Here is a 15112-nt window from a genome sequence, read left to right as displayed (position 1 = left end):
ACTGTTCAATGTACTTGTCTCAGTTTCCTAATTATAAATTCCATAGGGAAATTGTATTCTCTTTATAGTAGCTGCTGTGCTGGAATGTCCTGAGTGAATGAAGCGAGGGACATTAATATTCATTGAATCCAGACATTAATACCCATAGTGACCCAAAAATAATAATTTCATGATGTTGATTTCCTTCAAATAGCTCCACTTTCATGAACCCATCACAGCTGTGGTTACATGCACAAGACCTGCCCAAGATCAAGCTAATCAAAATTTCAGGGACTCCTGAGGCCCAACATCTCACTGAAGAACTACAGGTAGTTGAGGATCAAGAGTCATTTTCTCTGTAGATGTAAGAACAGTAGGCAGCCGGTGCTCAGGTAGATAGCCCCATACCTGTGGGCATATGGACAGAACTAACTGGACTCAGAAGATTATTTTTCAAAAAAGAAAAGGAAATGACAGGAACTGGGGAGAGGGATAGGTTGGAGAGGTCCTGGGGAGGCAGAGGGAGGATATCATTAAATGCATTGCTACATGGATGAAATTCTCAAAGAACAAATAAAAACATCCTTAAAAATTATGTCAGTTTTAAAAGGCACCATTCACATACCTGTACATTTGGAATTGGGCATTCTTTCTTGAGTAGTTTAAATGAGAAGTAAGAAACCTGGTAAATATCCGGCCTTTTGTCAGGGTCTGGTTCCAACATATACCCTAAGACAAACATACATGTGCTTATTTCACAATATCCTAACAATTGCTATATCAGCTATGTAACTGAACTTTTCTACTATCTAAGTTGGGTTGTGTTTTAAGATTCAATTTTCAGAAAATCAGATAGTTCAATTAGCCCTTTTCCTATCAAGAGAAACAAGAAATATACTCCTTGAGCTATAACAAAACTACTGAGGTTCATGGCCTGTGCCTGGAATATCAGGGGCTCACCTTCTCAACATATAAATGTGCAGCTTCATATGCTAAGCCTTAGAAGGTGCCAACGCCTTGCAGATGGTTTCCTACCTTAACAAATAACTACTAACAAATACAACCAAACTCAAATTTTATGAACTCAGGGTTTGGTGGTAGACACTCCCTGGTCTCTCTCCAGGTCTACAAAACAAACTCATGAATGTACTTACTACTCTTGGAGACATGCCTTTAATACATGCACAATAAGTGCAGGCAGTTTACTGCTTAAGTAATGAGTGACCTGGACACTAAGTTCTGCAAAGTTCTGTGAGGCTGAGGCCTTAAATAGCCTTGCTAAACAGACAGGACAAGGGTTAGTCACCAAAGAGCACAGAAGGGGCAGTCCAGGTGACAAGACAATGCCAAAAAAGACAAGCTTAGATAAAGGCCAGAAACAGGAGCCCAGGAGCCCAAAGGATAGTGCAAGATGGCTGCCTGGGTGGGACAGAAAAGGAATATGAAGAAAAGGAATATGCTAAGAATCAGGGCCTAATTGTGGGACCACTGACAAGCCACTTTTACTCAATGGGACATGACAAGCCAAGTTTACTCAATGGGACATGAAAAGTGACATCTAGGAATGATCCATGGGAGGGATGTGCTTGAAGAATGGAAAGAACCGGGGCGAGGCACCACGTCATGATCTGCCACAGTCTGTAGTACTGTGGTGAGAACTCTGACAGCTGCTGAACACGGCACAAACTCAGAGACTCCACGTGGCTGAGGTCACGGCTGGTGCTCCCTTTTCCTTGCTCTTTCAGACCCAAAGAAAATCTTCTGAGTTATCTATCAAGGCCTGGACGGCCACACCATTAAGAAAGTGAAAAAGGACAATCTGGGGACAGGAACAGGGAGCAATACGAGGCTAGATTTGAGGCCTGCAAGTTTAGAATCAAATAGCTTACATGCTAAATGGGGTCTGGAAAAGGTGTGACAATCACTCATAAAGAGCTGTTTTTTTCAACATGAATTCATTGATGCAGATATTAGAAAGAAAAAATGGCTGGGGGCAGGGTGGAGGCAGCTATCAGTAACACCAAGATCAGCTGTTCCCCAGACCTCCTTCCACACCGGCAGGGCTAGCACAGACCACTGCTTTGCCTATGCAAACAACCTGGCATCCCCAAGGGCTACATTACCCTTTAAATACCCTATCTTCCTATTCATTGAGAGAAGTGTCACAATGGGAAGGACAGTTGTGGCAACTTGAGGAAGTTGCTCACTCTGCTCCCTCTTGTGTGAAAAAGCAACAATGACCCTTAAAATCTATAAGTTTTGCCAGGTTTGGTAGCACATGCCCTTAATCCTAGTACTCAGAAGGTAGAGGCACACAGATTTCTGTGAGTTCAAGGCTAGCCTGGTCTATATAGCAAATTCTAGGACAGCTAAAGCTACATAGTGAGACCCCGTCTCTAAATAAGTAAATAAGTAAGTGTCCACCAGTCACCTTGCAGACTCAGAACTGGGTGAGGCTCAGGTGGGCCTCAGCCTCGGTCAGATGCTCTAGCTTAGATGCGCTAGCTTAGATGTTCTAGCTTACTCTCTCTCTCTCAGGTTCTTCACTGCCCAGGACTCAAATCGGGCAGCTCAGGATTTATGGTCTACAAGGCTATTTCAAACTTAGCTACTAAATGTTTTGACCAGCATTTTTATGGACAACTTTTTTTAAAAAATCTGTTTCTTTAGCATTTTAGTACATGTTCTGGTGCAATGCTCACTTTCCCCCATCTGGTTAATGGATGCTAGTACATATGCTGGCTATGATAACACAAAGAAATGAAACTCTCTGGAATTTTAAGCAAGACACTCAATTTAGATGCTTGTTGTAAAAATCTAGTGATAATCTAAATGAGAGGAAAAACCTGGCTCCATGGAGTTATATGGTCTTAATGACACGTTCACTCCAGTGCCGCAATCCTGCTCACTTGAGCTGCCTCCAGCTCCTAAAGCTGAGCTTCCTACCCCATGATGAGAGTCAGCTGGACTCTGAGCGCGCTCTCCCGGGCTGCAGCACAGCGCAGCACAGCACAGCACAGCGCAGCACAGCACAGCAGCAGCCGGCTGCTCAGAGCACAGCTACGGGACCAGTGGTGTGGCTGCTCAGTCCTGAAGTGGAGTTTAGTTTTCTAGCAAAAAGACCAACTTCTCTAGGCAAACCCTGCTGTGTTACCACTGTCCCCGACAGCATCAGGTGAGTTCTCCGTCACTGCATTCGGTCATTCCTGGAACTTAGTCCCTTTATCCTCCAATCCATTCCCGGTGATTAGAAATAAAAAATATAAAACTGGAAACTTGAAATACTTACTAATAAGGCAGTGCATATCTTGCGAATATCGAGAGTTATCAGGAATTGTGAAGCTTCCATCACAAATTGCCACCTGGCTCTCCCCAAATGGCAAAGTGAAGTAACATAATTTATACAATAAACAGCCAAGAGCCTAAAAAAATAAGAAAGCACATTGCAACCAGTGGTTTGTTTACTATAAAGCCAGTGATCTGCCAAGAGAGACCAGTACTATCTACATTTACCAGCAGAAAAAACCCACGTAGTATTATTACCTAAGCAATCTATCCTCTGAGTCACACACTTTTAAGTGTGATCAGAAAATGATTTCAACTGGTTTGTTCTTTAGAAGTATATCATACGAACAGCAAGCACTGGTACAACGTGAAAAGCATACTGAAGAAGGTGGGTTTTTTTGTTTTTATTTGTTTTCCTTCATATTCCAAGAGGCCATGGTTGTCCCCTCATATCAAGATCAGCATTAAGGGGGCTGAAGAGATGGCTCAGTGGTTAAGAGCACTGGCTGATCTGCCATAGGACCCGGGTTTGATTTCCAGCACCCACATGGAGACTTACAACCATCTGTAACCCCAGTTCCAGGGGATTCAACATTGTGTCCTGAGGACACTGTATGCACATAGTACACAAACATACATGTAGGCAAAGCACACATACACATAAAACAATAAAATAAAAGTATCATTAACATTGGGCAATGCTGTGTGCTTGCTCCTGACTGGTTTAGTTCAGGAGTCCAGCCAAGGCCTGCTAACATCTGGAGTGTGGATGGCTTAGATGACACATACCCAAATATCTGCCTTCGTAGTGATGATTTTGCCACTGTACAAGTTGACCATTTCTGGGGCTCGATAGGAGAGCGTTGTGTATCTACAATCAAGAGATCAGTGTTTTATTAAATATATCAGTGCTATAATCAAGGAGGAACAATTTATCTTTTATATTACTAGAATCCAAATTTGGGCAGCAATCTGCAGAAGAGCAAATTAAATATTAGTGCAGATAAAATGAAACTTCTCCTTGACAATGATGTCATCAAATTCTCTCACAGCAGACGTTCTACACCTAGGGCACTGGGGTATTCAGACACGAATACACTAAATAAAGTCCTAAAAGCACCCCCTTTTAGGGGGTTCTCAAATGAAGACAAAATTTTCCCCTATAAGCCATTGTAGTCTAATGCTGTATTTTGCTGATCCTTTTTTAAGAAGTAAACCCTTAACCTGAGACTCAGATACAACACAAGTAGGGTATTCTGAGAGTGAACCCTGGCCGGGGTATCAATTTCATGTTCTTTCCTGGGAGGGGTGACATATGTAGTACATGTTCACATGTGTGCCTATGCGTGTGGAGAACAGAAGTTGATGTTGGGCGTCTTCCTCCATTACTTTCTACTTTGCTTCTTGAGACTCGTGGATGAGTCTAGCTATCCGGCTTGCTCCCAAGGGATGGGAGTACAGACACCACCACGCTTTTTCCACAGGTGCTAAGGACTCTGGTCCTTACACTGCATGGCAGGCATCTTATGCATTATGCCATCACTCTAGCCTCAAGATCATGTGTCCTTTGAGGCTAAAACTACAGCACTCTTGTCTTTGACTCAAGAAACCAGTAGTGTAAGCATTAGTTCTAAGGGAATATCTCATGTTACTAAACACTCAACTCTGCTGCTCTGGTATCCAGAAGTTACCTGAGTGATACACAAAGGGGACAGAGGCTTACCATGTCCAAGCACATGCCAGACAGCTGAGTTACTGGAAGCCATGGTGAGTGTATCATGCTTGGGAAAACCCAATATTGTGGGCATGAGGTTCCCACGGGAGCCAAAATCTATAGAGACTTCCTGTCAGGTCACTGATTCAGTAACTATAGAGGCTTCAGTCACTCTATTTACCATAAATTCCAGTAGAGAGATTGAGTTCCTCACGAGAAAGAAGGAGGTAACAATTTATGGTTTAGTAAAAAACATACACCTGACTGACTCATAATGCCATAGTTGTGGCTTCCCTTGGAAATATCAGGGTATTTCAGTGAGTATGTACCACCATTTAGCCTTTAGTTTTCCTTTTGGTTTTTGAGACAGGATCTTGCTATGCAGCCCAGGCCAGACGTGACCTTACAATCCTCTTGCTTCAGCTGCTGAGCTGCTGGGGTTACAGGGATAGAGCATCCCTTCCCCACTGACTCCAGCTACCACTCATCCTTTTATGAGTGTGTGGCACTATAAACTAACATAGGAGCTTTGAGAAGGGTTTAAGCCTCTTCCGTGTTAGCCAATCAGCTAGTCTGCTCTCCTCAGCTGCCAGGGACAATCAACATCCAGAGTGAGCAGTCTGCTCTGGGGTAAAGGGTAACTGGCCTGCACATTTTCTTCCCATTCTGTTTCACCTATAAACTAAAAGACAATGTGCTTATCTGACAAAGGACAAAACTCCAGGAAAGGAGAAAAGGCTTACTTCTTAATCTCATCTTCTACTGCATTGACTCCCTCGGCCTGTGGATTCTGGAATTTGTTGGTGGCACTTCCAAAGTCACACAAGACATAGTGGCCTCGGTCATGCAAGAGGATATTTTCAACCTGAAAAACATTCCCAAACCACCCAATCCAAGATGCCACTTAGTAATGGGAAAAGCTAGTTTCATAGTCACATAATAAAAGGTTTCATTTTTACAGTCTTACTGGTGTGCACAGACAAGTTATTCTTCAGCATGTATCTTAACAGGACTCACCCCAACTGAAGAAAAAGACCCTCCAAGGAACAGGGTAAAACACAGTCAGAGAGTCAGAGAGGGAACTGCACTGTTGGGAAGGCAGGGCCCCATTTTCATGGCTAGCTAGCTATAGCCAGCACATCTCTCGCCTCTGGAGTAGCAGTGACCATACTTTCAATCTCTTGCTCTATTCTCAGGTTAGCAGCTCTCCAAGATCCCCACCTCTTATCCCAAAATTAAACAATCACCTGCCTTTCAATCTTCAGTACAAATGCCACCTTCTTTTGGACACCTCTCTAGGACCAACTCAGAAAAATACCATTTCCCCATTTCCCTTTGGTGTTTCATTTTCCATGCTAAAAATTATTGAACTTGTAAGTGGGTATAATAATGTTTTTATTACATTAGGTTAAGACACTCAGAACTGATGTTTTCTACATTAGTTACTTTTCAAAGTGACAAATGTCTGGTGATAAATGAGCAGTTTCTCCATTAGAATCTTATTTAAGGGTTTGATTTTTTTAAAAAACTTTTTAACAAAAGCAAACTTCAGGTACTAAGTAAGTTAAAAATTTTAACTGAGTAGAGCTTATAAGGACCAAGACCTAGAGAAGCCCTTATGACAGTGCAGAGAATTCCAAAACACTGGGCACAGGCAGGAGAGGTGGTTCTGCAGTTAAGAGCGCTCAGCTGCTCTCAGCAGGCACCAAACACACACACAGTGCATCAACAGGCCTTAATAAAAAAGACCCTTGCTAGGCCCTGAAGCCTGCAGATTCTGCGAGTCTTTCTCTTCAACCCTTCCCCACAGACTGACCACCTTGGAAAAACAAAGGGAAGGAGACTATAAGCTCCTTAAAGATCTCTCCCTCACAGCTGGAGTCTTCTTCCAACCCTACTAGATTTTTGGTACAGAAAATGTTGAGGGGGGGAGGGGAGGGGAGGAGAGGGGAGGGGAGGGGAAGGGAAGGAAGAGAAAGGAAGGGAAGGAAAGGGAAGAAAAGGACATACTTCATAATGTGTGGCTCATGCACAGGGGCACATATTCAATGACCTTCCTGTTCCCACCGAGACAGGAGCCCAGCCCCAGTCCCTGCTGCTTCTTTAAAACATCTGACTAAATAGGAGTACTTTTGCTCCTATTGTCTTATGCAAATTTTTCTCTTAATTCTTCTAAAAACTGAATTAAGCATATTTAAGTCTATATTTGCTAGTTCTGATTACTTGAAATCTTGATTCTGCAGATTATAGCTTCCTACTGAATTTCATGTATGATGTTACTGTGATGAGTTATGACATTTTAAGTCCTGTCCTTTTGACCACCACCTGTGGTCAAAAGTCTTTAGTCTGTTGCTCTGCTGGAGGGGATCATGGTGGTGCTAGCTGCTCTCCACCTGCACTCCTGACCTAGTAATGGCAAGTGATGGTCATGAACCTGAGACTCTTATGAAGAATTCTTCACTGCAGAATTGTGAATGACTGGGACAGATTTGTCCCGAGACAAGGCTAAGGCAGACAAATATTTCTATTATCAACATTTTAAAAAGCTCATCATTTTTAATCTATCTACAAAGATAAACAGTCAAGCTATACTAAGTATAAATTAACTTTAAGAATCCAAAATAAGGGCTTGGGGATTTAGCTTAATAGTAGAGCTCTTGCCTAGCAAGAACAAAGCCCTGGGGTTGGTCCTTATCTCCAGGAAAATAAAAAATCCCAACAAAGTAACACTAATATTTTCAATCTAATCTAGAAGACATGTAAAAACAGATCATATTAATAAGCACAGCTATTTAGCATGGCCAGTAAGCAACAGAACCTGATGTGGCCCTAAGAAAAGACACACAGCTCCACTGCCACCATGGCAGGAAGGTCAGAGGCACAGCACTCAAGACCCCATGCCCACCTCCAGTCTGAGCTGTCTTACGGGCTGAGGGGACATGGGACTGGGCTTCTGGACAGACTTTAACTCTTTATATTCAGAGATGCCCCTAAGTGGAATCTAGTCAACAATGTCAGCTGTCACTTTGGCCAGGTGTGTTTGTTCAGGGTGGCCTATGCTTCCTTTGTATTAGCTAATCTGTTCTCTTCTCCATGCTCACTCTCCATAGCCAAGTCAGCCATTCTTGAAAACTCTGCTGGTAAAGCCTTCTGTGACTACCAAAAAACCTATGTATAATTTACTGCCCACAGATGGAGAAACCTTCAGGCCAAATGTCGTCATGCCCACAGATTACTTATTCTGCAGTCTATATGTTGCAGATGAATAAGGTGTCCATCAGAAGGTTCCTTGTGCTGAAAGTTTGGTCCTCAGCTAGTACATCCAACTACTTCAGGTGACTGGATCATTAAAGTGTTGATTTCATTAGTGAAATTATTTACACATGAGCTTACAAATGAATGGGCTTTTAGGAGGTGGGTCACTAGATATGTGCCCTTAAAGGTTCTATCTGGAGGTTGGAGAGATGGCTCAGTGGTTAAGAGCACTGCTGACTGCTCTTCCGGAAGGTCCTGAGTTCAAATCCCAGAATTTATATGGTGGCTCACAACCATCTATAATGAGATCTGGTGCCTTCCTCTGGAGTGTCTGAAGACAGCTAGTGTACTTACATACAATAAATAAATAAATTCTTAAAAAAGGGCAGTCCCTTCCTGTTTCACTCTTCTTCCTATGTGTGCACCTGCCATGACATTCTGCTGCAGCTCCGGCCCAAAGCAATGGATCAGATGAACCTGGACTGAAAACTCCTAACTGCAAACCAAAACAATTTTTCTTCCTTTTGTTTCTATTAGGTACTTGTCACAGTAATGACATATACGGCTTTCTCCACTGGAAGAGTTGAGCAAGTCAGTGAAGACTCTATGGTTAACATGCCTAACACATCCATATCTGCCCTTCTGCTGGCAAAGCTCGCCGGTGTTTGACCTGGCTGCTGACTCAGAACTTTCCTCTAGATTTGTAGCTAGCTCCTGACATAGTTGTTTTCCTTCCCTAGTACAATACAATACCTTTGAGTCCTGTGGTGTATTAACCCATGAATTCTTCATCAGTACTGCACCTTCAGCAGATAGCCTGAAAATCTGTGAAATCATTTACTCAGGACTGGGTAGAGCTATCTGTCTCTCTGGCCGCATGTACCTTAGAGAACTTATGTGAAATCAGGCTTCCCCAAGTTTATGTGCCCTCTCCCTTTGCAAGTCAGATTCTATACTTCTAATATGGAATAAACCTCTATCTAAAAAACAGAAAAGTTAATTTATAATAAACAGTGGTAATTACTGCATGAAAAGTCACTCCCAGGGAAAGAGGAACTGAGCAGACAAAGCAGAGTAAGGTGAGGCAGTCTGTTCAGCTCCTTCATCCATGTGAGGTAGGCTCAGAACCTCTGAAAGTTGGCACACTACCTTCCCCACACCTTCTCAGAGTGTCCTGTGTAAGCCTCTAGGACCAGCCTAGCCCCTGCTGGCTACTCTCCGCCATCAGCATCACCAAAGCATTCAATGACGATGCTGGACTCGGGGTAAAGACTTCAAGAGTATTTCTGATATTTGGCTTTACTTAAATCTGCGAGTCTCTTTTTTCTTATCTGCAAAGTGGGGCTGATAAAGTTTCTATCACTGTCACAATGAAGTAAATAAGGGAATATATGTCAAAATAAACTGTAAGTTCCCTGACAAATTTATGAAAGAAACATGATTGAATTCCTACAAATATTCTATTTCTAGGGATAAGGCTATAGAAAAACAAAATCCAATCTTTTATGAAATTTAAAGTCCAAATAGGCATAAGAAAATAATTATAGTTGTCTGATATTAAAAATGCCATGAAAAAAAAAATCACAGCAGGTTAAATACAGGTAAACTGGAAAGGAATGCCACTTCAAATGACAGTCATGCAAGGCCTCTCAAATGAGGAGGCAGGATGACAAGAAGCAGCCATGGCCATTCAGGAACAGAGTGTTCTGAGCGCGGAGCAGAAGCGAGGCATTGAAATGGGTGTGTGTCTGAAGGTCGGATGCACGGGAGCAAGCCAGCAGCCAGGCCAGCGCAGCACTAAGCTGGATGTGGAACAGGAGTATTATAAGACAATGATGTCACTGCTGGGGACATAAGATATGCATGGCTTTGGAAGATGTAATTGCGTTAAGAGTTAAAACTAGGCACAGGAATGAAGTACTGAGGCAGGAGTGTTAAGTTACTGCCAGCACTGGACTGCACCACCTGCCAGACAATCGACACCCCGTGTCCTTTCACTTACAGTGGCCCATGCAATCCTTATTAAGCCGAGATGTCCCCCTTAACAGATGGAAAAAGACAGGCTAGACACATCTCAGTTTACCTGGAGTCAGGCTGGCAGGGCAGAATTAGCATCAGGCTGCCTGACTTCTGAGACCCTCCTCCCTGCCATGCTGTGTACCATGCAGTTCAGAGCACCGGCAGTTCAGACAGGTGAGAGAGAAAGACGGGAGCAGAGGGCAGACAACGGGAGACTGAAGAAGAGTACTTAGGAGGCATTTAGAATTTTAAGTTTAGGAGCTCAAGAAAGCAACCACTTAGAAAAGCCAGCTTTGCAGATGAGGAGAAAGAATCAAAGAGTAGGCAACAAGGGTAGGCCATGAGGGCCGAGGAGCAGGTCCAAGCCAGCAAATGGCAGTGGACGGGGAGCAGGAGGGAACAAACGGAGAGTAACAAGGGCTGGATTCGCATGCCCTTGTGAGCACTGGCAGAGTGACCACAGCCACACTGCTCCGGAAAGCCCTGAGGAACCAAGCCTGTGACTGGCTGCCACTGTTGTGTTATTGTGACCAAAGCTTCCAACAGAAACAATTTACGAGAGAAAAGATTGTTTTGGTTCACTGTTTCAGGGCATTTCCATCTGTCCCAGAGGGCAAGGCGTGGGGGCATGCATTACAGCAAGCAGAGAAAGGCTGACCAGGGAGCAGGCTGTAACTGATAAAATGCCCACCTCTTATGCCAACGAGGCCCTACCTCCTAAAGGCCCTACCAGCTGGGCAAAGGCATTCCGAACAGGACCCTGTGGGGATACTTAAGGGTCAAACCGTCACACCACTGCTTACTGTTGCTCAATACTTCAGTTCTCTGGGGTTTAGTGCTGCCAACTTTATTTCCCAGCCTAACAGCTTAAGAGCCTTATTAACGTTGTCACTCCCAAATTCTACACAGAGCCTTTGCTAAAGGGTCTGAAAAGCTACTTCTCACTGGTCTCTCTTCTCAACACAACACCAATTAGCTTGGCACAGAGGCATTTCAGAGACTGTAATAATACCTTTGAGAAATGGAGAGGGGTTAGAAAAACACCTTCAGACCTGTGTTTTAAAACTATAAATAAGAGCCCTTACCCTGCCACTCCATGAGATCAAAGTCTCTTTTATGGCAAAAGAGGTGACATCTGTGATTTTTCAACCTTAATACATTTGTTCATCCTGAACTTTCTTCCCCTTTCTTAAGTGCATGAACTACTAGCACAAATTAATACAACAAAACAAATTTAAAAGAGAGAAACAGGAAAACACCCCATCTCTACTCTGATGGATAATTTAATTAGCTATGGGGGCAGTGGCCATGTTTTCTCTGGCAAACAGTAAAGGCTGGTATAACTGATCTTCCCAGATTTGAACCCCTGCTTTCAATGATGACTTGTATCTTTTCTCAAAGAAATAACAATTAAAACTGAGAGGAAGTAACCGAAGCATTACAATAACATCCAAGAGAACACTGCACAAAACAGTACTTCTCTTGTGATTATTTTCAGGACATAAAGAGCCTAAGGACTAGGAACACTTTGAGTTGTGTCCTATATGGAACTGGAAAGAGAGGCCATACACATGCCAGGCAGGCCAAGAGGGGCCTGTGAATAAACAGATCCCACTCAGACTAACATAGGCTCACACAGTTCCATAACAGATGCGTTGTCTATATTTTGGAGAGGACAGATCCACAGCTCCGATAACCTGAGGAATGAGCTAAGGAGCTTGGGCAGGAAGGGCTGGAGAAGTCATGATTCCTCAGAGGTCCAGAGAGGCCAGGGGACTGAAGGAGTCAAAGGCTGCAGGGAGACAAGCACTAAAAACGTCCTTTGTGGTTAGCGACATCAACCAATCGTCCTACACTCTTACGGTTCAGCTGCCATAACCCATATGGTGGTGGAGAGGCAGAGAAATAAGAAATTTCAAACAGAAGAGCTGGATTTAAATTCTGATACTTCTTTCCTATTTATAATAACCTGGGTAAGACACAAAGCCTCTCTAGGACTTAGTTTCCTCACCTGTGAAATATAATGGAGAATGTCTAAGACAGTATGTATAAAGTTCAGTATTGCGCAGCTGGTGCTCAATAAATGCTAAGTTCAACCCTAACCAATTCCAGGCTGAAAATGTTGTCATGTATCTTCAATATCAAAGATACGTGGCAAAGTAGTGGTAATTAGAACCAATTATTAAAAATAATTAGTGAAATTTTCAAAATATAAAAGAGGGCTGGGGATATAATTCAGAGGTATAGTACTTACCTAGCATGTGCACGGCCCTTTGTACAATCCTTAGCATAACAACAATAACTCTGTGTGTCTATAAGCATCATTATTTATAAGCTACTTAAATTAACATATTAACTTTCCAGACCATTAAAAAATTTAGGAATACAGTAATAAACATATAAGTTCAGGCATTTTAAAACTCTGAAGGCTAGCTGCTATCTGTACTGTGCTTTTTCTTTGTATTTTCTCTCCCCAACTTCAATGTGTGTCCAGCATTAGGAACTATTTTGTCAGCTTCTTTCCTGCCCTCTTATTGCATACTGCACCCCTGGGACATCGAGAAACGCTTAGTGACTGCACACTCCATGAGGCAGCCGGTCAGTTACCTTCAGGTCCCGGTGGATGATGGGAGTTTTGCACTGATGCAGGCGGGCCACAGCCTCACAGGTGTCGCAGAATATCTGCAGCACTTCATGCTCGGTAAAGCCTGTCTGGAGACGCTGGTTCATCAGGTTTACCACCTGGCCTCCTGAGACAGGACAGAGCAGGGAAGAGACATTAACCAGTAGACTCGTCACTTAGATCAAGGCACTGACAGCTCTCCAAACAGAAGCTCATCACTAGCCCAGCCAGAACTAAACTCTAGGTTTCTAGTCTCTGCTTTGGATTCGTTTTCTTACAACCCAATGTCTACTCTGACACATCAAAACCAAATTATTTTGATGAGCACACAGATGTGCGCTGCCAGCACTGTATCCTCAAGATTAGAAGCAGAACTGATATCACTGTCGGTTACTGCTGCCTGGTAGTAATGTCCCCACAGAACAGGAGACAAGGCCACAGCCGTGCATTTTGGCAAGAATTAGACAACACAACAGATCCAGGGAGAAAGAAGAAAATTGCGCCATCTCCACTTTAACTCTGAGAGAGCTTGGTCTCTCTTGCTTAGCCTATGAAATGCCACAGCAACATTTTTCTCTCTGAGAACAAAAGACTGGTGACAAATCTTACAAAATTATCCAGATCCAAGTCCTCCTACTGCCTGGCATCTAAAAAGCCCTGTGAAAAAAGGGAATGGTCAAAAGAGAATAAATTGTGAAGTTCAAATTTTGGGGTATTTTACAAAATCAGATCAATAGTCAACAAAGGCCAAAACTATTGGTTAACATCACATCACATCTAAGATGGACGGTATCTTTAAAATCAGAAAATGTTACTGGAACTAAGGGCAATTACAAGACAGGGCACCAAACAGTAAAGCAATGGCCCAAGCTTATAACATCTGCTGCTTAAGCCAAAGAGCCAAATCTCCAAGCAATGAGTGCATGGGATCTCAGCTCCCAACACATCTGTGCTACAGCCTGGATTTCTCAGGATAAATGGATGAAACTTCAAGCTTTCATGTATTCATAGTTGAAAGCAGCAGACCCTCGGTATAGCTTTACCAGGATTACAGGCCTGGAGCCAGCTGAGGGTCACTCCTAGAGACAGAGGACTCTTTCACTCCATCGTAGGAGGGCAGAGCTGTGAGTGGAGTGTGAGAAGCAGGGAAGCTGCAGTCTCTGTGAGATCACTCCTGAGCTTCACTATATGTCTTCATTGTCAAACCCTCAGTAAATAACACACTCTTTCCATTTTCACATGATCTCATTTATACACACAGACAAATCTTTCTATAACTAATGGAGACAGGGCCTAGAATTACCTATTGCTCTCAATTCGTTGTACTTGTACCATAGCCCTAGTAGTTCTGAAAATAACCAAAAGCAGCAATGGCCTGCATTAGCTTTCCCATCTGTGAAACCAGAGCATTTTCTTCAGAGTGCAATGAACAGTACGAGAGATGACCCCCATATCCTCGACCATTAACCTGCCAGAAGCAGGAGATTCGGGAGGGTCAACACACACCTCTGCAGAAGTCCATGAGAATGAGAACTTCCCACACGTCGCCACTGCTCACACTGTTGATACTAGAATCAATGTAGCCCACAATGTTCTTGTGCCCTGATAGGTCCCTCTGTGAACAAGAGTGGAGAAGTACATTGTCAGTTACAGACACACTAGGGGCAGAATTAGCAGCTGTTCCAGTAGCACAGACAATTTAAATACACAGAGACAACACCAACAGCATGGAAAAGGGAGAGTGAGTTTCCAGTGGTCTTTGAGAAACCTAGTTTGATGGATCTTCAATAGCAACTCCACCACCCTGCTGAATCCCGACTCTCCTGAACAAGAGGAGAATGAACCACATAGAATACCCACTTTAGTGTTCCACCAGACCAGAAGCAAGGACTCTATAACATCCAGAAATACTGTAGAGGAGGAAAACCACAACAACTATTTAAACATGTAAATTTTTAATAAAGAAAAAGGAAATTGATGTTTTTCCTGTTTATGGGGACAAAAGTGAATTCAGCTTGAATTTTTACTTCCTTTCTCTTTCTGTGTGTGTGGGAGGACAGGGGAAGAGAAAGATTTACTGCCTGTAGCATTTAACAGAGTTCTTCCCAAAGCAGTGTCTTCCCTGAACAAAGGAATCATGAGGGTTTTAGTTGGGTGGCCTGAACAAATTTATAAAGGAAAGCGGATGCATTTCTAAACATGCTCCAACTTGACTTTTAATAGTTTCTCTTTAAGAA

The 15112-nt window shown here is 43.1% G+C and overlaps 1 protein-coding gene across 10 annotated transcripts in view; it reads right to left on the bottom strand.

Annotated features, from left to right (window-relative positions):
* The window catches only part of Aak1 (AP2 associated kinase 1), a 151720-nt gene that overhangs the window by 52902 nt on the left and 83706 nt on the right, over nt 1–15112 (bottom strand). For 9 of the 10 annotated variants that reach the window (XM_052174235.1, XM_052174236.1, XM_052174233.1 and 6 more), the window contains 6 exons: nt 14382–14490; nt 12860–13002; nt 5722–5843; nt 4054–4135; nt 3269–3401; nt 605–708 (listed from right to left, as the gene is read on the bottom strand). In XM_052174235.1, the coding sequence (XP_052030195.1) occupies nt 605–708; nt 3269–3401; nt 4054–4135; nt 5722–5843; nt 12860–13002; nt 14382–14490 (693 nt within the window). The remainder of the gene's footprint in view (nt 1–604; nt 709–3268; nt 3402–4053; nt 4136–5721; nt 5844–12859; nt 13003–14381; nt 14491–15112) is intronic. The other variant, XM_052174243.1, reaches the window with a different exon arrangement.

Source organism: Apodemus sylvaticus, chromosome 2, assembly GCF_947179515.1.
Source record: "Apodemus sylvaticus chromosome 2, mApoSyl1.1, whole genome shotgun sequence".
NCBI classification, from domain to species: domain Eukaryota; kingdom Metazoa; phylum Chordata; class Mammalia; order Rodentia; family Muridae; genus Apodemus; species Apodemus sylvaticus.
Note: the sequence above shows the minus strand (reverse complement) of the source record. Positions and strands in the feature narration are given on the sequence as shown.